This window comes from Hibiscus syriacus, unplaced genomic scaffold (genome assembly GCF_006381635.1).
Source record: "Hibiscus syriacus cultivar Baekdansim isolate YM2019G1 unplaced genomic scaffold, ASM638163v2 tig00116997_pilon, whole genome shotgun sequence".
NCBI lineage: Eukaryota > Viridiplantae > Streptophyta > Magnoliopsida > Malvales > Malvaceae > Hibiscus > Hibiscus syriacus.
Window position 1 is genome coordinate 2,804,105 of NW_024063513.1, and position 26,536 is coordinate 2,830,640.

Sequence of the window (26,536 nt, forward strand, 5' to 3'; positions counted from 1 at the left end):
AAATGAGAATAACCTGGGCTGTGATGGGAATAAAGGCCAGAGCACTGAAGCATATAATCATGGTGAAAAATCTGCAGTTTCTTTTCTAGGGTGCAACGAAGTGACAAAGAAGAGGAAGGGGAAGGAGTATGTGGCACATGTTAATGGAAGGGAAACGAAAACTGGAGGTTGATGCTGGTACTCTTGATAACAAAGCTTCTGAAGCACATGGTGCAGAAGTAGGAGCCTTAGATGTGGATATGGAAGCCAAACAACAGAAAAAGCCATTTAGCCATTTACTTTGAGGATGAGGATGCTTCACCTGTGATACAACCATTATTAAATGAGAATAACCTGGGCTGTGATGGGAATAAAGGCCAGAACACTGAAGCATATAATCATGATGAAAAATCTGCAGTTTCTTTTCTAGGGTGCAACAAAGTGACAAAGAAGAGGAAGGGGAAGGAGTATGTGGCACATGTTAATGGAAGGGAAACGAAAACTGGAGGTTGATGCTGGTACTCTTGATAACAAAGCTTCTGAAGCACATGGTGTAGAAGTAGGAGCCTTAGATGTGGAGATGGAAGCCAAACAACAGAAAAAGCCATTTACTTTGATTACCCTCTCAGTTCATACCAGCTTCTCATTCTCAGTTATACATCTTCTTTCTGCAGTTCGCTTGGCAATGATTAGTTCACTTCCAGAAGATTCAGTAGAGGTTAGCAAACCTAGAGAGGAGCAGAATGGAAAGCAGGAAGGAGGTATAAGTGGGGTTCTTCCTCGTGAAAGTGCAGTTATCTATAAGTTGGATCATCAGGTGCAAGCAAGTGTGCCTTCTCTAACTGTTCATGAGATTGTTAATCGTGTGACAGTGAATCCTGGAGATCCATGTTCCTTGAGACGCAAGAGCCTCTCCAAGATTTAGTTCGGGGAGTTCTAAAAATTTTCTCATAAAAAACAGCACCTTTGGGAGCAAAAGGTTGGAAGGCACTTACTGCCTATGAAAAGTCCACAAAAAATTGGTCTTGGGTGGTCCTGTTGTGCATAGCTCAAATGATCATGAGTGATGAGACTATTAAGGAAGTGACATCGCCTGAAGCCCGGGGTCTTCCCCACAAAATGCTTGTCAAGCTGGTTGATTCATTTGCAAATTGGCTAAAAAATGGTCAGGAGACTCCAACAAATAGAGAGTCTTCCTGCTCCACCGCGTGAATTGATGCAAGTCAATTTAGATGAGAAAGAATGATTCAGAGATCTTAAAGCTCAGAAGAGCCTTAACACCATTAGCCCAAGTTCTGAAGAAGTGAGAGCTTATTTCCGAAGGGAGGAGCTTCTGAGGTATTCTATTCCTGACAGAGCCTTCTCTTACACTGCCGCCGCTGGCAAAAAATCAATAGTTGCTCCCTTGCGAAGGTGTGGAGGTAAGCCTGCTTCAAAGGCTCGAGATCATTTTATGCTAAAACGTGACAGGCCTCCACATGTTACGATTCTTTGTATCGTGAGAGATGCAGCTTCCAGATTGCCTGGAAGTATTGGCACTCGTGCAGATGTTTGCACTTTGATAAAGAGACTCTCAATACATTGTAGAAGGTGTTTCTGATGCACGAGTTAATTAGGTTGTTAGTGAGGCCTTGGACCGTTTGCATTACGAACGTGATTCTTGTGTACAATTCGATGGAGAGAGGAAATTGTGGGTTTATTTACATAGAGAAAGAGAAGAAGAAGATTTCGAGGATGATGGTACTTCATCCACTAAGAAATGGAAGAGGCAGAAAAAAGATACTGTGGAGCAACCTGATCAAGGAGCTCTAACCGTGGCATTTTATGTAACTGGAGATCAATCAGGGCTAGATTTGGGCTCTGATCTTAATGCAGGCCCTCCGTGCACTGACGGTGATAAAAAGATGGAGACAAATTTTCACGATCGACAAAATGTGGAGGATAATGCTGACACCGATCATGGGTCTGAGCAAGGTAACACTCAACACGGTCATCCTGAGAAAGAAAGCAAATTGCTATGTCAAGAAAATTCGAATAATGATGGATTTAATGATGAGGCTTTTGGGGGAGAGAGGTCGATTGGACTCCTGGGTGCAAGCTTATCATGATCAGCATTTCAGGTAGTTTTCCATAGTTGTAAGAAATATTTATGGTGGCTATGATTTGTTATCTTTATTACTAAATTTCGTTGACAATCGGAAGGCAGTGGCTTTCCCCTTCCACAAAGCGTGCAGCTCACCTTGCTACGAGTATAATGAAGGGGATTCTGTTCTATTTTATGCTTTTATAATTGCAACTTCAAATAAAAGAGAACACTGTGTTTGCATCATTATTTTAAGTGTGCTACTCCCCGACCTGATAGTTTCTGACGATGTGAAAGACCGGCATTTTTGCAGGTTGAAGTCCACTGAGCGGTAGAAGGAGCGGTTGCTTGCCCCGTTCAAGGTTATTCACATGTATAGTGAAATTTCTAGCCAAAAATGCAGATTAAAAAGTGATTGTATGAGATGCCCCCAAGAGCAAGAATACATGTGGATATTTGCGTTTCATGTGTTTTTCGGTTTCTTGAATATAGTTTACGTATGTTCAGTGAGCTGATAAAACATGCAAATTTGGATTTTGTAATATGCCGTATTCTGCATTAATATTATAAAATATAGATGATTAGTTGGTCATTGCATGATTACAACTATGAAATATATCTTTGATCTTTTCTTTGTTCCTCAGTTTTGACTCTGGAGGAGGAAAAGATTGTTCGAGTAATGGCTTCAGTCCGAAGACAAATCTTCTGATAGTTTAAGATTATACAGGCAAGGTTTGCTGATTGCTGCTAACTTGGCCAAACCTTACACTCCAATGCTTATGAAAAAACAGTGTATATGAGATGAGAAGTGGTTGTATGCCTTGGGAATTAATACGTTGATATGGTTTGTGTAATGCTTGAGAACAAACCACCGGATTTGAATCTGGTCCAAACTTGAAATGGTTGACCTAAAAGGAATCCTAACGCAGAATTAAATGAATCGCACTCTGTTTATTCCCGTTTGCCGCCTCCACTCATAGGTGAAAGGTATCGACATTTTTCATATTTTTAGTGTAGAAGGTGAAAATGAGTGATTGCGTCGGACATAAAAAGTAAAGACCATGTAAGAGCAGGAGTTGCAAGGTGCATCTTTCCTTGCTTATTATCAAAAGAAAAAGGTGCATCAAACGAGAACATGAATCTCAGATGGGGAAATATAGGAGAAAAAAAGATGGTTAAATAATACAAATATGAAATACATGTTAAAATTATTTGGCACGGATCATTAATTAAAGTGTTAAAATTCATAATGAACATTGTTTTTCTTTGTTCTTTTTTAAGAAAAAGAGGGGCAAACAAACGAGGGTGGAAGTGCAAAAGACTCCACATATTTGGAATCATGATATTTAGGGGAGATTTGAGGCCACCAGTATGGAGGAGTTAAAAGGTGACCATTGCCCACAGCCCACCTTCAGACCCCCCGTCCCATTCGCGGTTACAATCAGCCCTTCAGCCGTGACTAGATAAGCTAAGATTACGTATTTGTGTCCTACCGCATGTGGGGCCGCCTACCCATTATCCTTTTTTCTTTCTTTTCTCTTTTTTATATATCCAATAACAAAAAAGCATACTTATTTTTCTAAAATATAAAAATTGAAAATGATTAAATTTGAGTGTAAGGGTTAAAATTAATAATATAATAATACAATCAATGTTTATTGACAATTAAAATATCGAATATGTTTAGTAATAATGCTTTCTTTAAAAAGTAATATAAATGCCTTTGTTGTTTTAAATTGATTGCATTCTAGTTGATTTGCTTAATATAGGATGATTTATCAAGTTTTAGCTTAATTTTTTTTTTGTAATCCATTTTTAAGTTTTCGACTTGACTAATTTAGATCGATTCGGGTTGCACACTTGGTTTTAGTGGGTGAGTCTCTCAGCAGGAATTTTCTACATATATAAGGACTCGAACATGAGACCTTACTTAAGCGATATCAAGTTGCTTACCACTTGAACCGACCAAGTTTAACTTAATCCCTTGCTTGTTAGTATAATCTCCAATTACATTCGATAAAAATCAGAATCTTCAAGTCTATGACTCAAATATAATATTTTTTATCCTATTAAAATTTTCAAATAAGATAAGACTGATTCAAGATTCAAGCAATTGTTGATGATGAATTTTTAGCAGCTTTTGTGACTTCCTTTTTACGAATAATATATTCTATTTTAATGCAAAATTTAACTTGGAAACTACTGCGGTGACAAAAGAGTAAGGTTCTGTTGAACCAGAAATAATAATACAGAAGAGTAAGGATAAGCCTTAAAATGAACTAAGTAGGAAAATCTAAAATATCAGAAATTTGATAGGCTAAAGTTGATAGCCATCCCTTGTTAACTTTTTCGTGTCCAATAGTTTCAATCAAAATCATTTTCATGACAAAGATCTCTACATTGTCAGACAATACAAGGCAACTGTGCCACGTGTCTGTTTATGAAGACTAAAGAATTACATTAAAACCAGACATTTCCCGTCTTGTCATTTCATTATATCGTTGATGACCAGTCTTTTAGAGCTATGAAATAGCTTTAGAGAGAAATAAAAGTTAATGTTTTCGTGAGAGTGAGAGACACCAAGAAAAGGCATTGCCTGGTGAACAAGCTCACGCCCGATATAAATCCCGCAACTGTCAACGTGACATTTAGATTTTTGTTGTTATTTGTTTCCTTGTTGACAACCCATTTCCAGACTGTAAAATATATAGAAATTCATTGTATTTTTTTTATAGAAATGAAAAAGAAAATCTTGTGTTTCGTCTTTGGGGGGGAAAAAAACTGTTTCCATGATTGTGCCATCTGAATTCACTTGAGGTTAGCTTCTGCATCTACCACAGGTCCACATATATAGAGTCATTACTAATTAAAGATTATGGGTTTTCTTTTTCTCCTTCAATCTTTCAGTTGCAGTGTTCATTTTGTGTGAAACTAAATTAATTCATTACTCCTTTCACTGTCATGAACAGTCCAAGTTATCCCCAAAATATGAGGTTCTCAATCAGTTCTGCAGTCACCAAAACTCACTGCTAACTGGAGTTCAATAAAACAAGCAACTGAAAAACTGACTTTTATTATTAAATTCTTTTTATCATCTCTCAGAATAATTTCAGTTCCGACCTCTTAGTCAAGTTCATGTCAATGCCCCACAACTGATGTCGATGAAACACTGGCATATACGACATAAGTTAAGCCATAAAATTTTCAACCGTTCTAAACAGGTACTGGATTCCTTGTCAGCATATTTGCATGGCTATGGATTAAGATGTGGTTTACTTCTTTTTCAAGTCCATCATTTCCTGTATAGAGTGTAGCTATAGATCACTAGGCTTGGATTAGTATTGGTTTTGAAACTTTTGCAGATAATATGGACCCGAAAGAAAACTCAGGCAAGAAACCGAAGTCGATCCCACCACTGCCAAGGGATTCCAGAGGCTCACTTGACGTGTTCAATCCATCAACTTTCTCGACCCGACCCAATAACCCGTCATTTCGCTCGCAATCCCCTTGGCAAAACTTGGGCGAGCCAGGTGGTAGCCACGAAGAAGCTGGCCGTTCTCAGCTAGCCTCCAAGTCGGGTCGGGTTGAAGAAATAACAACATGGATGGCGCTCGAGGAACCACCGCTTGCTCCATCTCCACCGCCATCATCACAACTTTTTCATGAGACCACCGGCGATAATTACCGAAACCACGGCGGAGCCGCCAGTCCGAAGCCTTCGGAGGAAGCTGGAGATGCTGCGAAGAGAGCTGCAGAATGGGGGCTAGTTCTGAAAACCGATCATGAAACCGGAAAGCCACGCGGAGTGGTTGCTAGAAATTCGGGTGGGGATGACCCGAATATCAAACCGGATACTCGTAGGGACTCGAATACTTCCGTTCGGAGCTCGGATGAATTTTCGGATAACGAATTCATCAAGGAGAGAGGATTTCCTAGAGTATCCCAAGACTTAAAGGAAGCATTGTCAACGTTTCAACAGACATTCGTTGTTTCGGATGCTACCAAACCCGATTACCCGATTTTGTATGCAAGTGCCGGATTCTTCAGGATGACCGGATACACTTCTACTGAGGTGGTGGGCAGGAACTGGTAAAACAAAAGTTTTTCTTTTGAGTGTATTAACTGTAATAACGGTCATGGAGGGGTGTAATATTAACATTTTGATTTGATTGTGGGCGGGTCGGGGATCCAGTCGATTTCTACAGGGAGCGGGAACGGATCCGGAAGATGTGGTGAAGATTAGGGAAGCATTGCAGGCAGGGAAAAATTATTGTGGGAGATTGTTGAATTACAAGAAAGATGGGACTCCCTTTTGGAATCTTCTTACGATTGCACCCATCAAGGATGAGAATGGAAGAGTCTTGAAGTTTATTGGGTTAGTTTCCCATTTATCCTTTTATTAGGTATCTTGGTTTTCAGTTCTCATATAATATTAATCATTCCTCTATTGTCTGAACGAATAAATTGGCAGAATGCAAGTGGAGGTAAGCAAGCATACAGAAGGAGCCAAGGAAAAGACGATGCGCCCCAATGGACTGCCCGAGTCTTTGATTCGATACGATGGTATGTATACATACACAACACATATACGATGGTATGCAAAAACTAGTTGATGTTTTATACATACACAACACATATACGATGGTACACAACTTGATTTGGTCAGCACACAATATCTGTTCATCACAGCTCGGCAAAAGGACATGGCTGCTGGTTCAGTTACTGAACTTGTGGAAGCTGTTAGGAGACCTCGTTCACTTAGTGAATCCGCAGGTAACCCTTTCATGAGAAAATCCGGTGGTGGGGAAGGAGTGGGAGCTATCCCAAGGCGAAGCTCAGAAAACGTACCAAGGAACTCGATGGAGCGAATTAGCGAGGTGCCAGAAAAGAAACCCCGAAGATCTCGCCGTCCTTCTTTCATGCGGTATACAGATCAATGCCTTTATTTTATCGTATCTTGTTCGTGTGGCGGCTCAATTTTACCGTAGGTTTTTTCTTCTTGCTTCAGGCTTAGGAGGAAAAGTCAGTCTGCTACTAACAGCTTTGACAATAGTCTCCTGGTGGATGCCGACGCCGACGAGGATGAAAGGGACGACGCTGAGAGGCCCGACAGTGTCGATGATGAAGTTAGACAAAAGGAAATGAGAAAGGGCATTGATCTTGCCACCACACTTGAACGTATAGAGAAAAACTTTGTCATTACCGATCCACGTCTGCCTGATAATCCCATTGTAAGACTTTGAATCTATGATATCTAATATTAGATCATGCAAATCCGAGCTTAATTTGTAAGAAACTAATGATTCCACTTGTTTTGATTTTCAGATCTTTGCATCTGATAGCTTCTTGGAGCTGACAGAGTACAGTCGTGAAGAAATCTTGGGCAGAAATTGCAGGTATGTGCCTCAAATTCACTATACTTGCATATCAAGATATCGATTTCAAGTGTTTTGACTTCATGAAATAAATTCATCTCTTAAACAGAGGTTACATAGTCCAATTAAAAGACTTGCTAAAGAAAATAATACTATTAAGTATTGACTTCTTAGAATAAAAAACTGCTGATAATTAAAATCTTAATATTTTCCAAATAATAATAAAATCGATATCTCCCTAATATAATAATAATAATAATATTTTCTTTCTCTGGAAGTAATCAACTTAATGTTAACAAAGTGATTGTTAAACCCTAAGGGGTGTTTGGTTCACAAAAAAGAACATTACCAAGGGGAATAATATCTTTATCGGAATTGTATTCCCTATTTGGTCCACGGAAAAGATTATTACCAGAGAATAATCTTTTTTTCAATAGTAGCATTATTTTATTAAAATGGTGAGAATGTCATTACCTCCAAATTCTTATGTATTAGATCATTCCCACCACTTTAGACAAGAATGCTCCTGGACTAATGAATTCTTTTTATAATGATCCTTTACAATTCTTATTTTTTGTACTTTACTCAAAATTATAAATATAATAATAATACACAAAGAGCTTAATTTAGTAAAATATTAATAAACTTGAGTATTTAAAATTATTTTATATTTTTAATATTCAATATATTAATTATTTATAATTTTATGAGGGAAAAATAATATGATAGTAAAAATATAATTATTTAAAATGATCTCTAACTTCAAGTTATTAAAAAATAGATCTTATACATTGAAAATAAATATCATTGTCCACTCGAGATGATAATATTATTTTTTTCATATTATATTATATTTTACATAAATAAATATGATGCTTATGAAAATTATTTAAAAAAATAAATTTAATACACTAATTATATATTAAATATATTTTTTCTCAAAAGTTAGATAGTATAACAATTAAAATTATTCTATGAATTTTTATTCAAATATTTATAATTTAATATAAATTTTAATTGTTTTAAAAAATATATATACCAGAAGGAGAATTTGATAAAATATACCGTCTAAGTAATATTATATTCCTGCTAAAAAAAAATAGTACAACATTTCCCATAGTAATGTTACATTCAAGTAATGTTATTTCCAAAGGTAATTTTACATTCCGTAAACCGAACGACCCCGTAACAGGTTTCTCCAAGGCCCTGAAACCGATCCAGCTACTGTGAGGAAGATTCGGGAGGCCATAGATAACCAAACAGAAGTAACTGTTCAGCTCATCAATTACACAAAGAGTGGTATATATGTTTTAATGTTATTCAAGTTATAGGTTTTCATATAATCTTTCCATTGCCAGATTCACGACGTGCATGTAATGCATTCAGGTTCTGTTATTATTGCATATAACCATTCTTTCATCGAATTTCAGGCAAGAAGTTCTGGAACTTGTTCCATCTGCAGTCCATGCGTGACCAGAAGGTAAAATCCTCAAACTTATGGAGTTGAATATAAAAGCTGAATCTTGCTGTTTAACTCCTATGTGAAGCAGACGATCAAATTTTTGCTACATTTTCTCTTAGATCGTGTTTTCTTATTTGACCTCTATAAAACAGGGTGAAGTCCAGTATTTCATTGGAGTGCAGCTCGATGGCAGTGCCGAAGTTGATCCACTTCGTAATCGTATTCCAGATACTGTTGCACAAGAGAGTGAACAACTGGTCTTAACTGAGCTCTATTTTTACTTTTTGAAGTTCTTTTGAGTGCTGATCTGCCTTTTTCATTACCAAAATCTATACAAATCTGTAACTTGAATGCTACACTAGGCAGTGAAAATCTGTAATTTTTGTGTATTATATAATGCTATTAATAGATTTCTTGGATTGTGCGTGACAAATTAGCATAGTCACTGCTTGCAGGTGAAACAAACGGCAGAAAATGTCGATGAAGCAGCGAGGGAACTTCCAGACGCCAATATGGTAATGTTGATTCACTTCTTCAGAAACCTCTTTTGTCTTACAAAAATCTTTGTACAAATTTCACTACCTGCAGACTCCGGAAGATCTATGGAAAAATCATTCCAAGGTGGTTCACCCTAAGCCTCACAGAAAGGATAGTCCCTCTTGGAAAGCTATTCAAAAGGTATAAATTTATCACAGCTGGAATTTAAACGAGATCAGCATATCGTTAGAAAGAACAGATATTCCAGTGTCATTGTCCGCTCTATGCAAAAGATATATGAAATCTTTTATAATATATGAATAATTTAACATTTTAAAAAGAGCCATTAGTCTCTGATTTCCTGATTTTTACAATTCACCATCTTATAGTTGGGATCATCTAAACCGACCCAATTAAATATAAAACATATAATTTGTTTCCAGCAGTTCATTCTTATTTGCTGTTGATGTTTTATCTTTTATATAACATATTAAAAAGTGTTAAAAATGAATATTCTAAAACTTTGAGGTATATTATTTATTGGTAAAATTAGAGTTTTGAATAATAAATTATAGATTTGTATTCTACCTCTTGAGGTCTTTAAAAGGAGGTATAATATGCTCAAAATGATTACGTGATGAATGAGAAATTAATGCTCAAAATAAACTACTTGCAAATGTTGTTGAGCAAAAGTTGGTGCTTAAAGTAATTCAATCCCACATGGGTGGGTATAGAGTTTGAAATGTGTTTATAAGCTATAACCAATTAAATGGTTAAATTATTCATATATTCTAAAAGATTTCATATATCTTTTCCATATGCCGAGTATATTACTATATATATTATTTTTATATTTCGTATTTCACTTGTAATTTGTAGATTCTTGACAGTGGAGAAAGGATAGGTCTAAAACACTTTAGGCCAGTAAAGTCGTTGGGATCAGGTGACACGGGCAGGTTTGTTTAATTACTGTTTAGCATTTTACACTCATTTTTGCAGTATAATGCAAGTATATTCTGATATAAATTTGCATATTAGCTATTGTTTTTTCCCCCTTTGACAGTGTGCATTTGGTGGAACTCTGTGGGACTGGCATGTACTTCGCAATGAAAGCTATGGACAAAGGCGTTATGCTCAACCGGAACAAGGTATCTGACGTATATTGAATAGATTATGAGTTTTACTTGTATGGTATCTAATGATAAGAGCCTGCAGGGGATGAGTTTCCTTTTAGTTTAAATGATCGATTCTAGCTTGTTCGAATTTCCGACAGTTTCATTTCCTTCCATGTTCCTTGAACATTAATAGTTTGTCTTTATTTTTTTGCTTTCCTGATGCGTTCCATTGCTGTAGGTGCATAGAGCTTGTGCAGAAAGAGAAATTCTTAACATGTTGGACCATCCTTTCCTTCCAGCACTGTATGCATCATTTCAGGTATGGAAACTGATATATGAGCTAACCGCAGATTTGTTTTATCATGATTAGCTAAAATATTAGTCTGAAATTCTTTCCATTTTCTCCGATACATGAATGAAATGCTTCACAATTTAATAAGAATTCATAAGAAACGGTCTTGTATTTCTTTTCTTGTTGTGATGAAGTTCATTGCAGATTAGATTCCCGTTCTCTGACTTGCATTATTTATATCGGAACATCAAAATTCTAACTGTCATTACACTTTGCAGACCAAAACACATGTTTGTCTGATTACAGATTACTTTCCTGGTGGAGAGCTTTTCATGCTTTTGGACAGGCAACCAATGAAGGTCGTGAAGGAAGAAGCAGTGAGGTACTTAATTATCATTAGCCATGTTTAACAATTACTTTTGCCCGGAAAATGAAGAGTCGCGATAATATAGCTACACTTGTTATAACTTTTCAGCCAAAATTGGGGAGATTTTCAGTTTATTCCCAAATATGAGTTGGGATTAACATGAATTTTTTTATTAATGTAGATTTTATGCTGCGCAAGTTGTCGTTGCATTGGAGTACCTTCACTTCCAAGGTAGGTTAAAGTCAATAAGAAAAGAAAAACTTGTTAATTACGTGATGGATAAGTTATTGAGTTAACCTATTTCTATTCTCACAGGGATCATATACAGAGATTTAAAGCCAGAAAATGTTCTTCTCCAGGACAACGGACATGTTGCCTTGACCGATTTTGATTTATCTTGCTTGACGTCTTGCAAACCCCAGGTCATCTAAAGCTTTGTTATATGCCGTTCATCAGAGTATTTCAAGTTTGGAAAATTTATGTTAAATTATAGTGGTGTTTTATAGCTGCTGATTCCAGCAACAGATGAAAAGAGAAATCAGCAGAGACCAATATTTATGGCAGAACCTATGCGTGCATCGAATTCTTTTGTGGGAACTGAAGAGTATATTGCCCCGGTTAGTATCTTTATTTATGTATGTATCTATTTTAAAATTGCTAAAGAATTGCTTGCATTTCACTGTAATATTTTTGCAGGAAATTATCAGTGGTGCGGGCCACACTAGTGCAGTGGATTGGTGGGCACTAGGTAACTTGAATTTCTTTTCCTATAATCCAAAAGCCACGTTTATCAAAATCGGGTGTTCATTTCTTGTCATTTGTTTATCTAATAATTTCAGGCATTCTTCTGTATGAAATGTTGTATGGTTATACACCATTCAGGGGAAAGACAAGACAGAGGACTTTTGCCAATGTTCTTCAGAAACATCTTAAATTCCCAAGAAGCATACAAGTAAATGTTAATGACAATATGCACCGGTTTAATCAAACATTGAGAATGGGGTATTTTTATAAATGTATTTGCATTAATGCAGGTGAGTGTCCATGCAAAGCAGCTAATGTATCGATTACTAGATAGAGATCCGAGAAGCAGATTAGGTGCGAGTGAAATCAAAAGACACCCGTTCTTCAAAGGTGTAAATTGGGCTCTTGTGCGCTGCATGGTAAAATTATTAATTCAATGAAATATAAACGAACGTGTGTTTCTTATACAATTAACGATAAACAATTGACTTATTATGGATGCCACAGGATCCACCTGAGCTTGAAGTTCCTCTCTTTGCCGCTGAAGCTTCCAACGAAGATAAACTTCAAGACTTGCAGGCGAATGTTTTCTGATACTGGGTTTCATCTTCTTATGTATTTTACGAGTATTGAATGTTAACCGCTCAGATTATATAAAGTTATTAATCAGTGTTTACAAGTATTGAAATAATTATGTTTAAGTAATGCATGGTGACGACATCACATTACAACATTTCCAAGTATTGAAATAATTATGTTTAAGTAATGCATGGTGACGACATCACATTACAACATTTCCATCACCCATTATTCTGTTTATTTTTCTCTAATGTTGTTCTTTTAATCGGTTAGATAAAGCTCAGAACCCCAAAAGGTGAACATGCAGTTCGATATCTGAATAGGTAGCTTCATCAAAGCCAGCATTTCAAATCAACAGCAACCTCTGTGTTATACTCTAATCTCGTCTGAGCAATTCAAATCGATTTGAACGCGATCAAAGACCGATTTGGAGTTATTTGTAAGTTGATATCGAGTTACTTCAAGTAGCACAGATGACATGAGTGAAAGATAGTTCTTGGAATTCTGTATATATTCTTAATTAACGGGACTTTGAGAAATTTCTGCCATGAATGGTAGGTTTTCAGCATGTGCTTAACTGGAGTTGGTGTCCATGTGTGCATTATGAAGTTTAAAGCTCAAATTAATTAAAATCTTCTTAATTAACATCCAAATACCAAAATAAATATGAAAATAAAATATAGTCCATTACAAAACAAATAATTGGTCCAATTTCAATCAAGCCTATATTACTCGTGGTCCAATGCAAACCCAAATTAATTACAAAGTTTAAACCCATTTGGTTTTCAAATCTAGTAAGCCCGCCAAGCCCAAAAATCTTAAGGTTACTAAAAGACCCCAGGGTTTTCTGTCCAAGTCATATCTGCCGCCTACGTCTTTCTTTGACGATTTTGTTTACCTGAGGCGTTTGAGGTTCTGTTGAAGGAGTTTCATCGGTCTTCTTTCACGATCGGTCTAGATCTCGTCATAGGGGAGGTAACCAGAGCAATCCTAGAGTTGTCGGAGTTCAAGAAGACGAGGGGACGTTGGTTAAGAGGACTTAGGATTTTGGTATTAGGCTTTTTAGATTTCAAATCTTGATTTCTAGGTGAGAATCGAAGTGTTTAATCTTTAAGTTCATTCAGGGTTGGTTCTTATCTTTCCCGACCACCGTTGGTGGTAGTCAAAGGAAGGAACGTCGGTTTACAACGGTTGTGGACTCACGAAAGCTTCGGTCTAGAGATAGAGGGTTAAAAATAAAATAAGTGTGTTATAGAGGTTTAAAAATAAAATGTCTTTTGTTTCGTTTAGGGTGGTTTAGGGCTTTCCCCGATCTAGTTTAGTGACGGTCGTAGGAGTGAACTACCAGCAAAATTCGGTGGTTTAATGGTGGCCGGAGCGTTTGATATTGAGGTCTTCGTTGGGCGGTGGAATGTGAGATTACAGATAAAACAAAAAATTAGGAATGTCTTTTAGGGTTAGATTTCTAAAGTGGTCATTTCAGGCATAATTTTAGGTTATAGAAGGTTGAAATAGGGTGAACCGCGTTTTAGTCCCCTAAATTTGTCGCATTTTTACATATTGGTCCATATTTTCTTTGTTATTTTTATTTTCGAATCTAATACATTGATTTTTGTTATTTTTCATTTCTGATATATTTTTTAATTATTGCAACTATTATTTGATCTGACCTTATTTATGATCTATATTATTTATGATATGGATAATATGTAACATTAACTGTTAATTTAATTATTCCAAATCGATCTTACGATTACATAGTGACCCGTCTCGGGATATGACTCATATTATTATGGTTCGAGTAAAATATTAAAATTAACCTTCTAATTTTAAATTTATGCCCTTTAATTGCTAGTATTTTTGTAACACCCTTAATCCGTACCCGACCCGGATACGAGTCCAAGATGTCACATTACCTTTTTAAAACATTACTCTTAACAAATAATAAAAAAATACTTAAAATTATATTAAGAAAATACGATAATATACATATATTAATGAAAGTTTACCAAAATACTCAGAGCATACACAACTTAACCCTTTAGTTATATGCCAACACCCATTTACATAACAAAATGACCTACTGATTAGGTTGCTTCTGATCTGATAGTTGCAGGGGTAATGATGTCAAATGCTTAACCTGTATCTTCTACTTTCTCGGATCCTACGCGTGAAACACTCACACTCTAAGTCATCGACTTAGTGAGGCAATATAATAATAATAGCAAGGAACTGTAATGAAAATGCCATAATGATATGAAATGAGATGAAATCGTATACTTAATCAATGTAGTTTATATCACCATGATCCTTACCCGTAAGCATATTACATTAGCATTCACGAATTTGTATTAATAAGTTATTGGCCCATGATACCATACTGAGAACCTAAGGTACGTGAGTATTGTGAGGTTGTGCACTATGCTGTCACCAGAGCTCGTATAAATTGCACCGAAGTGCCGCGTAGAAATTTGTCCCGAAGGACCGCGTAGAATTTGTCCCGAAGGACTACATATAAATTCCTTAAGAATCATATACATATGCCAAGGATCAATTATGTGTCTCAAAAGACCTCACAAATGTTCCAAAGAATATATATATATATCTCGAAGGACCGTGTAGACTCTCTACTCTTGGCATGCCACCTATACCTATAGTTATCATCTACAGAACATGGGCTTTTACAATTCACATAATTTATATCGCATAAACATATCATTTCCATACCTATATCACATAATTCATATAACTTTTCCTGCATATTCATGTCACATAATTCATATAATATGAATTCATGTCAAGTATCATAATATGGAATGTGATCATGTATCAAATATTGAATCTAGACTTATCACAAGTCTAGAACTGAATATAATACTATATTCATGTTATGCATATGCACTCACCTATATTTCCTTGCTTTTTCCTCGATCGATCTTACTTGTCGATTGTTCCAGAACTCGATTAGGCTCAATATCTACATAAAAATAATTTTCAAGATGATTATCAGATGCCTAAGTCTTGCAATTAACCTCTAATAGCTTAAACAATTTAATGAATTGATATTTCATTTTTCCTTTAGGGGGAATCGGTTCCCCCTTGTGGGGGTATCGATTCCCCTCTAGCATTCTGGAATTTCATATTCGTTTGAGGGGTATCGATTCCCCTTGAATGGGTACCAATTCCCCTAGCCCAGAAATCCCATTTTGAGCTCGAAAATCACCTTATTTCTGCTCAAACCTTTATATTTTACTCCCTTTAATATTCCTAACTTTCATACACAGACTTAAACTCATTTCTACTCCATAATCACTTCTTTAAACTCCAAACTAATCCTTTCTATGTAATTGCAAAATTATACTAGTTTTGCAACATGCTCAAATTCATATTCTAACACTTCCTATCCCTTAATTAACTTGATGACAAGTCAAATCTCACTTCCAATTCTTATTATGAACTCTAATCCAAGATTTTACTTTTCTACTTCATTTATTCAAATCCTCATATACTTCTCGTCTTGAGGTTTTAAAACAAATTAAACTTCCTTTAAGCTTAACTATCACCTAATGGTCATAAATCAACCATAAATTCATCAAGAAATTCACTAACAAGAGATCTTACCTTTAGCTTGGGTCTCACGTATGAAGAAGAAGAAGAAGAAGAAAACTCTGGAAGCTTGTTTTGGTTTCCTATACTTCCACGTGGTTTAATATAATACTAACCCCAATAATTATCTTGCTATGAAAAGACCATTTTGTCCTTCTAATCCTCCTTCTTTATAATTTAATCCTACAAAAAATAGCTCAAATAAGTCATTGAACTTTTCCATCATTCTACTTTAATCACCAAATTCTGAAACTTTATAATTTAATCACTAACCCGATATGGAGGATGTTACAATTTTTAATTTCAGTCCTTTAAATTCTAATATTTAATTTTATGTATTTTTATAATTTAAGCCTTACTTTATGTTTTCTTTCATTTCAATGCTCTAATTTGATGTATTTTAATTTGTTTCAGTTTAATCTCTTTATGTATTTTAATTCCTTTCAATTTTTGTTGGTAATCTTAAATTTAGTCCTTATTTATTTACTTTGTATTTAGATTTTAACCTTTAAATTTAGGTTTATTTATTTTAGTCCTTAAATTTGGTTTAATTTAGGTGAATATTTAATTTTGTCATCGCTTTTGCTCGAGATTTTGATTTAATTATATGATTTAATAAATTACTAAAATTGATTAGGTTTTAATATTAAAGCCTTCACCTTATGTTTAATTTCACCTTAGTCCTTTAATTTAGGTTAATTTTTAATCTTATCATCGCTTTTGCTTGATCTTCCAAATTAATTATTTGATTAAATAAATTGATAAAATTGATTAGGTTTTAATATTAGAGCTTTATTTTAGATTAATTTCATTTTAATATTTTAATATAGATAAATATTTAATTTCATCATCACCTTTATGCTCGAGGCTCCGAATTAATTATTAGATTCGATAATTCATAAAATTGATTATGTTAATATTAAAGTCTACATTTTAGGTTTAATCCTTTAGGTTCTATAAAATTCATAATATGACAGTTTAGTTAGATGAAATCTTTAATTAACTTCCCTAGTATAATTATGTTTAATAATTGGTAGTTTGGTTGCATAATTCGATTTTAAAATAAGGTAATGTTCATTTATTAGGGGTTAATAGTATATCTTCCGCTTATGTATGAGGGTGACCACTATTGATTCCTAAAGTGAATGAACATCCTTCTTAAAATCATGCATCATGATTTTAAGATCATTAAGTCAATATTTATTTATTAGGATTAATAATGAAACTTCAGCTTGTGCTTGAGGGTATTTGTTATTAGTCCTAATACACTGAAATCCTTTTTAAATCTTTCATGTATAATGGATTTTAAATTAAATAAAACTTCTAACTCAAAATTTTAATTTAATAACAAAGGGTAATCGACTATGAGTCAATTTTTGTGTGTTATGGAGTGTTAATCATTTCCCACACGTAATTGACTCTCGGGCCCATTTTGCTGACTTTATAGACCAAAACATTGTTATTTTTAGTAAAATAAAATATTTTATAAAAATTATTGGATTTTAGGTGTCATAATCTCACCTTAAAAATGATTGGTGGTGACTCCTATTTTTTCATAAACATTTCAAAAAAACTTCATCAAGTCCGAACCCAAAATATGTTACGACACTCTACTATGATTTATACAATGAATTCAAATTAGGGTAAATTACACTCTCATATTTTACTCATTTTACTTTCATTTTTTTAAATTTACTCAATGGCTTTTGAATTGTTCATGTTTTGATCGCTCTGAATTATTTTATTATTTTTTGTATGACGTGGCATTTTTATTATTATTTCATATAAAAAAAGTTTAAAATATAAAGTAAAACAGAAGGTAGTCGGACGCTATCGCTGATTGTTATCTATTGTCGTAGATGGTGGTTGTTCGATCTCAAATTTCATGGTTGTTTCGTTTTGACGTCCTGAGTTCGAATCCGACCTCCATTTTGTCAGAACTTGCTCTGCAGTCTATGAATTGGAGATCTAAAGTAAGGAAGCTGAAATATTTCAGTCAATATTCAAGGGTTTTTGGACATTTTATGGTGAAACAATCACTAGATTCAGACTCAGGGTCGAGGCAAATCGACCCATGAAATTTGGGACCGAACGATCACCATCTACGACGGTCAACAACATCTGATAATGGTGTCCGACCACCTTATATTTTTATTTTATATTTTAAATTATTTTTATGCTAAATAATAATAAAAATGCCACATCATATAAAAATAATAATAAAATAATTCAAAGTGATTGAAACATGAGCAATTCAAAAGTTAAATGAATAAATTAAAAAAGATTGAAAGTATAGAAAATAAATAGGAGATAGAATAAATATCGGTGAGAAATAATGTATTTTACCCTTCATATTAATAACTTTCAATTAATTGCTACTTGGAGTAATGTTGAATATGGATTACTACCGGAGCTATACAAACAGCATCCACCGAGAAATCCGACGCATTATATATGGTGTCAGGCGCCTGAGATTTGGAGATGAAAACGCATTAACTACTTTGATTTGTTCCATCACAACTTATTTGCATGTCGTCTTAAGATTTGGTCGTGCATTAAAGGATTTTTACCTATTAAACTAAATAAATTCGTATAATTTAACTGTACAACTTACTTGTTAGATTTTCTTAAAGTAATATGCATATTTCTGCCGATATGATCATTTATATTTTTATAAAAAAATTGGAAATTTTAAAATATCGATATAAATAATAAATTGTAAAAGTGTGCAGATGGATCATTTTCACAAAGTATCAACCTTTTACCCAGATTATATAAATAAATATTGGCTAAAACCCTAAACCACAGCTTTTGACCACTGAAATGATATATCATTACCGCTATCACTAGTCAAGTCATTCATATGATTAACTAATCACGACAATTTTCCCTATATTTGGTAAACTGCCTTTTTCTCTGTTTGGGTTCTCTTTTATAACATTTTTTTATTCGGGGGAATTATTAGGATTTGACACATTTATGAAGAAATATGTTTATAAGACAGTTATATCCATATTGTACTATATCTATAAGCTTTAATTTCAAATTTAAATGAATTTAATTATTAATCTTCATAATTAAAAAATATTTTAGATAAAATTGAATTCAATAATTTAAAATATATATTATGAATAGTTATAAAAATTATTAATAAAAATTATATTATAATCATCTTATACTATTCAAAATAAAATGAAAGGAAAAACTTCTCATCTAAATATTTAATTTTACTGTATATGCTACACATATATCATTTGCTACAATATAAATATATGCGTGCTAGCTGGTGAATAAAAATAATAAATTTAAATGTGGTTGGATTAATGGCTGCCTGTTTGACAATGACAAAAACAGCAGAGCACCAAAATACCGACATTGCTGATGGCTTAGCTGACAATGATATTGGTACAGACGGGGCCCACGAAATCAGACAACCTTATTTAATGGCTTTGCTATATACTATATTCAGGCATCGACTGCACTGCCAACTTCTTATAGGAGTTTGATTCACAATGCAAGATTATTCTTACAAATAATATTATTAGAATATAATATTACTATATTAATATTGTATTAGGTTGTTTGATTTGTTTAGTATAAATATAAAATTACAGTGTTTGATTTGTTCAGTATGAATATAAAATTACGGTGTTAGATTAGAAGAATATAAGATTATTTAATTTTATATTTTATCAAATTATCTTTGTGGTATATAGTTTAAAAAAATAAATTTTAATATTAAATTATAAATATTTGAATGAAACTTCATAGAAATATTTTAATCGTTATACTATCTCAATCTAACATTTGAGAAAAATATATTTAATGTATAATTAGTGTATTAAACTTATATTTTTTAAATAATTTTCATAATCATCATGTTTATTTATATAAAATATAATATAATATGAAAAAAATATATATAATGATATCGAGTGGACTATGATATTATTTTTTAATGTATAAGATCTATTTTTAATAACTTAAAGTTAGAGATTATTTTAAATAATTATATTTTTGCAATCATATTATTTGTTATCTCATAAAATTATAAATAATTATTATATTGAATATTGAAAATATAAAATAATTTTAAATACTCAAATTTATCAATATCTTACTAATTATTCTCTTTGAATGTTATTATTATATTTATAATTTTGAGTAAAATACAAAAAAAAAAATATGAATTGAAAATGATCATTATAAAAGGAATTCATTAGTCCAGGAGCATTCTTATCCAAAGTGGTGAGAATAGTCTAATACATAAGAATTTAGAGGTAATGATATTCCCACAATTTTAACCAAAAAATTTTACTAATAATATTTTCCTTGTTAATAATATTTTTCGTGAAACAAATGTGGGAATGCAATTCCGGAAAATATTATTCCTCTTGGTATATTTCTTTTTTGCGAACCAAACGCTCCTTTAGTCTTACCCTTTGTTTCTTTCTTTCTCCTCCTCTATGAGAACTTTTAAAAAAATTTAAAATGAGATTTAATTAAAATTACTCAAAGGGACCAAAATCTAATAAGAATTAATTTTTTTTTTAAAAAAAGATTAGATTAAATTTAAAAAAAATGAATGTCAAATGTTAATTTTCCAAAATGTAAGAATTGGATCCCCTTCGTCTCATTAACTGCCCATCTCTGCTTATATATACTATAATTTAAAAAGACAAATTAATTTTGTTTAAAAGATTTTTATTATAGAAGTTCTGATTGGTATATATACACACACATAAACACAAAATGGCACACGTTTTAAGTAGGGGGTCCAGTCATAGACGGAGCCATGTGTATGGCTTGGGGGCCCACTGCCCCATAATATTTTATTATTCGAGAATATATAGGGAAAAATATGTATTTAGGCCTTTAAATCGAGATATACCTTGCCCTCTTATGTTTTTTATATTTTTAATATTCAATATAATAATTATTTCTATTATAATTAAACCCTCAACCCAATTCCGATTCTATTATGTTTTTTTTTAATTTTAGGTTAGGTTCGGATTATATCTTTTAGCGACTAAGTTCAAGTTAAATCGAGATCCAATTTATGGTGAAAAATACTCGATCTGATCCGACATGAAAAATAATATAATTATACATTATATATTTAGCGATAACTAAATTAGCCGAAAACTCGACCCAATCTGACCCTCGCCCATCCCTGGATCACCCATCATTAAAAAAACAAAGCCAAACAGTGGAATAAGTTCTCTTTTGAAACCTGACACGATAAGTAGGGATGACAGACGAGTACAATTTCGTAGGTTTTGCACCGCATCCGTTCTAATTAGGATGGGGATTAATAAAAGTTTAGTGGGTAGTGGGCATGTGTGGATGTAAAAAGCCATACCTACCGTAGGCAGTTGGTAGGTAATGGGTTTGAGATCTTATTCGGCCTACGTCCGTCCACCCACTGACTACCCACCATATAATTTTTTTGGTAATTATGAATTTAGGTATAATTTCAGAGACTATTATGTAAATATTAAAATTTTATAGGACATGACTTGTAATTTAACCAAGTTTAGGGTATAAACATTTTTTAGAATTTGAGACCATTTTTTTTCTATTTCAAATTTTCAATCTTTAGAATCAGTTTCCTAAATTCTCAAATTCTTAATCTATGAGGTTGATGTCAAGCGGGTACAAGATAGGTGGTGGGTATCTAGTTGGATAATGGATGTGGGGTAGATTTGAGAATGTACCAGCGTGAGCGGAAGTGAATTTAAAAATTTTACCCATTTAGAGTGGTGGGTAGGTGGTGGATACGAAAATATTATGTGGTTATGAGGATGAGGGGAGGGATATCTGTACCCGCCCCATCCATTTATCATCCCTAATGACTAGAGAACGATTGGACGCAGGGATAAGCACAAGATTTTGCGTTAGAGGGCGAACTTGAACTTATAAAATTTCAAGGGGGAAAAAATAGATTTTCAATAGAAAATATATTGTAAATTATCTAGAATATATATGATATTTTTAAATTTTTAAAGAGGACGACTGTCTCCACTCGCCCCCTCCTGGATCCATCCATGGCTAAACAACTTAGATTGAATGATAATGCAAAAAGCAAAGCAGAGAGCGCCTTGAAGTGCACGTGCATGGGTTTCAACGGTGGAATTTGATGAAAGAGTTTGAGGAAGATAACATAAAATTTTAAAAAACTCAAAAGTTTAAATTAAAAATTTTAAAATTTTGAGAGAATTAATAAGAATTTTTAAATATTATTGGAGGAATTTAATTAAGAAAAATTTTACCCGTGTCGAGTGGTGGGTAGGTGGTGGATGCGAAAAATATTAGGTGGTTATGAGGATAAGGGGAGGGATATCTGCACCCGCCCCATCCATTTTTCATCCCTAATGAGGAGAGAACGAAGAACGATTGGACACAGGGATTGGCACAAGATTTTGTGTTAGAGGGCGAACTTGAACTTATAAAATTTCAAGGGGACAAAAATAGATTTTCAATAGAAAATACATTGTAAAAAATCTAGAATATATATGGTATTTTTAAATTTTTAAAGAGGACGACTATCTCCACTCACCCCCTCCTGGATCCATCCATGGCTGAACAACTGAGATTGAATGATAATTCAAAAAGCAAAGCAGAGAGCGCCTTGAAGTGCACGTGCATGGGCTTCAATGGTGGAATTTGATGAAAGAGTTTGAGGGAGATAACATAAAATTTTAAAAAACTCAAAAGTTTAATTTAAATTTTTTTAAAAATTAATAATAATTTTTAAATATTATTGGAGGAATTTAATTAAGAAAATTAAAATTATATATAACTAAACCTATAACCACCCCACTATAGTCCTTTTCATTTTGACTATATCATTTTTAAATATTTTTATCAATTAGATCACCCAATTTTAACAAATAGAAAGTGGTGGGGTTTGAACTCATGTCCAGCCACATAGTGGAGGGATAGCATGCAATGCCATCGAGTCAAATCTTCATTTGTGATTAAGCTTACATAATTTCGTATAAAACCTATTGTGGCTACTGTAAAAAAATAAAGAAAAACACTAATTATTTAGGGACTTAAATCTAAGCAAACTATATGATTAAGACACTCTAATCATAAATTAATATTTTTTTTTATATTTTTAGACAAAATTGAATATTTTTTCCTTTTTATAATTATAATTTAATGATTTTAATTGTAAAATATTTTGACTCTAATAAACAATTTTTAAATTCAAAAGTTAAAATCTTTAACTTTTACTTTTACATTTGTGTTGAAAATATCTCTTTAACTCAAAAGTAAAAATGTTCTTTCTTTCTTTTGCAGTAGCCACAATAGGTTTTATGCAAAATTATGTAAGGCTAATCATAATTGAAGTCTTGGTTCAGTGGCATTGCTTGCTATTCATCCTCCAAGCAAGTGGACATGGGTTCAAACCCTCCGCCTCCCAATTAGTAGAATGTTGTTGTTTTTTTAACCATATGGTGACACAATATTATATTAAATAAAGTGAAGTTATAAAAAAACTCTACGTGAGGATTAAAGTTATTGAATTAAATTAAATTAGGACTAAATTGATAGAATAATAAAAGAATTTAAATGACAAAATGTATAAAATTTTACTAATTTTGCTAACTGCCACCAACATTACTTCCGTTGTTAACAGCTAGTCAAAATAAAAAGGGACTATAGTCAGGTGGTTGCTGGTATAGTTTACCCTATATATATATATATATATATATATAGCTGTTGAAGTCTGAGAGTGGATAGACACCTAGCTATGACAAAACCAAACAGCTGAACTCATTTAGGGTCTAAATAAACAGGTTCTGAAACCTGGAATGCTAACGAGATATGATTCCACAAACAGTTATTGGAAACCTACAATCAGCTCAGTAAAACACAATGTGAAACAAATGACATGACATCGGTGCTTGCCTGCCTGCTTGTGCGTTGACAGCGTCCAAGACGTAAATTAAAGAATGGCTCAAAGAAGGAATTGAATAATGACTGAGACATCTATTATGGAATGTCAATTTCTCCTTTTCTTTCGTTTCCCCATTTAAATAGGCTCCAATTTGGTTAAACATAGCCACGCATTCACATTCAAAGCTAACAGGTTTCTTATTCTTCTTCCTCACATCGTAAAACGGTGAGTAATTAACCACAAATTTTGCAACCAACTTCATCATTGTATGGCACTCTGGCCATATTGTCAATCTTACGAACTTGAAATGAGTTAAAACTTTAGGACCAAGATAAAATTTACCCATTATTACCATCAATCGTGTACTGTATACATAGCGCCAAGTTTTAATAAGGGATACCCCATTTGTAAGAAAGACATGTTTTTATATGGATAGCCCACCTTCGGGATAGAAGAATAAATATAAATAAACCAAAGGGTACGTGTATTAACTATCGTGTCCCTGATTTAGGTACCATGGAAACACTACTAACATAACTAATCCAAGTTGAAGGTGGTTAGGTGTAAGTTGAAGGTGGTATCTTGTTTTTGGAGCGTTTTGTGACAGCACGATGCCAGTTTTTTTGGAGGTAGCAACTTGGTAGCTGCTGTTATCCATGGATATAGAGTGTATGCAAAAGAAGATGTCAGAATCCGATGTACAAAATTTTGGGTTGCCTTGATGAGGTTTGCGGTGGAACGGCTTTGAAGTGATTAGAATTGTTTTGTGCCTTGTGCTCTTGGAGGCTTGTTATGCCCTGTATTTGTTTTTCTTTCTGACTTGTGTTGTTTCAGTTTAGTTCGCTTCTGGTTGTATCAGCGTCATCGGGTAATTGCTGTTATTTGGTGGGTGTTCATTTTGTTGTTACGCTTCTGTTGCCTTGCTGTACTTCGGTTTTGAGTGTCAACTCTCGATGTAATTGGTGGTTCCATCCTCGTTTACCGGTTCAATGTATTCTTTTCTCTTATTTAAGTTTAGAGATATTTTTAACGAGACATTATTCTTGATCAATTATTAATAAAATAATTTCTTGCTGAGAAAAAGAATAACTAATCCAAGTCGATAAAGTATTCATTCCCTCTTTTCAATTCAACCGTGTATAAGTCGCTAGTCTAGCACATTATATATAAAATATTTGAATTTATTTTACATTATTTAGAATGGACGGTTGGGAGGGAGGGAGATTTCCTTTATTTGTCGACACGGTTTAATGCACTAAGAAATGTTATGATCAGCAGTAAAATATATTACTTAAATAAGAATTTAAGTTTATTTTTAAAAATTATGTTATTAAAAATAATAATCATAAATCATAAAACAAACAAAAAGATTAAAAATATGATTTAATATTTTAAACTTTCACTTAAGAAAAAGTGCTATAATGATCACTGTTATTCAAGGTTTAATTGTGATATATTCAATTTATTAAAAGTATTTGATAATTTTAAATATAATATGACAACGACCGTGGAAGAAGGAGAATGCTACAAAATATTAATGCAAAAACGGCAGTACTTGCAGGCTGCAATCATGGTGGACTGAAGTAGTTCATGCTCATGTATGCAAAGCTAGTTGCTTCAGCGAATCTATATTGAAATTTACTATCGTGTTGTCTCCGACCAAAATCATTATTATTTGCTTTGGCCTACATCTATTGATAATTCAAACTGTTCTCTTTCATTGTAATAGTATTTTATGATTTTTGTTATTTTCATATATGATCGATATTGGCTTATCACTTCGGTAGTAATATATAAATATATTAAAAATAATATTAATTTATCATTAGAAGTAATAGTTTTCAACACTAAATATATAAACAATAAATTGAAAATAAAAAAAATGTATGCATTTGTGTTATTTTAAAGATTATTTTAGAAATCAACATATTTGTCACATATCAACCGACGAATTGCTCAATATTATTATTGAAGTTGTGTGTATTCAACTAAAGGGTAAAAATATTAATAGAGCTGATAGAACTAATTCTAACCTTTGTATAGCATGGGGTATTACATAACCAATTGTTGTTTTTGTTACTAGGCTGTGTATAATTCTTTTGTTCAGATTGATTGATTGTATTTTGTAGCAGATCTGTGCTCTTTTCGATAAAATAATTTGATTTTTCCAAAAAAAAATAGTTGATCTATTTCACTGTAGGAATTATTTGAAGAGGTAAAAATGGATCATAAATTTATTCTAATTGTTACGATTATAGATCATATCTTAGTCACACATGATTAAGAACGGGATTAATTACTATCGTCCTATCTATTATGTTAAATTTTCATTTTTAGGTTAAATTCAATTGTGTACAGTGACACAGATTCACTTCTTGGTGAAGATGGATAAGTATTCGGTCTGAAAGTTAAATTATCTTTAGATAATTATTTATTTTATTGATTATACTAATCTAAAATTTTATTTATTTTCATATCGTATAAAAATTTAATATTGTTAATATATATATATATATATATATCATCAAAAATAATTTTAGATTCACCA

The 26,536-nt window shown here is 33.1% G+C and overlaps 1 protein-coding gene and 1 pseudogene across 1 annotated transcript; both read left to right on the forward strand.

Annotated features, from left to right (window-relative positions):
* Window positions 1-302: 302 nt before the first annotated feature.
* Window positions 303-26,536, forward strand: part of LOC120194118 — a 30,095-nt pseudogene continuing 3,861 nt past the window's right edge.
* On the forward strand, window positions 5,430-12,494 carry LOC120194117 (phototropin-1-like). The gene is made up of 22 exons (XM_039196511.1): window positions 5,430-6,151; window positions 6,255-6,437; window positions 6,534-6,625; window positions 6,752-6,986; window positions 7,071-7,293; window positions 7,388-7,458; window positions 8,630-8,736; window positions 8,868-8,917; window positions 9,052-9,156; window positions 9,355-9,414; window positions 9,488-9,577; window positions 10,256-10,332; window positions 10,440-10,524; window positions 10,730-10,810; window positions 11,062-11,165; window positions 11,332-11,381; window positions 11,466-11,572; window positions 11,657-11,767; window positions 11,847-11,898; window positions 11,990-12,102; window positions 12,185-12,313; window positions 12,402-12,494. Exons 1-22 carry the CDS (start codon window positions 5,430-5,432, stop codon window positions 12,486-12,488), a joined length of 2,934 nt encoding a protein of 977 aa, XP_039052442.1. The 3' UTR covers window positions 12,489-12,494.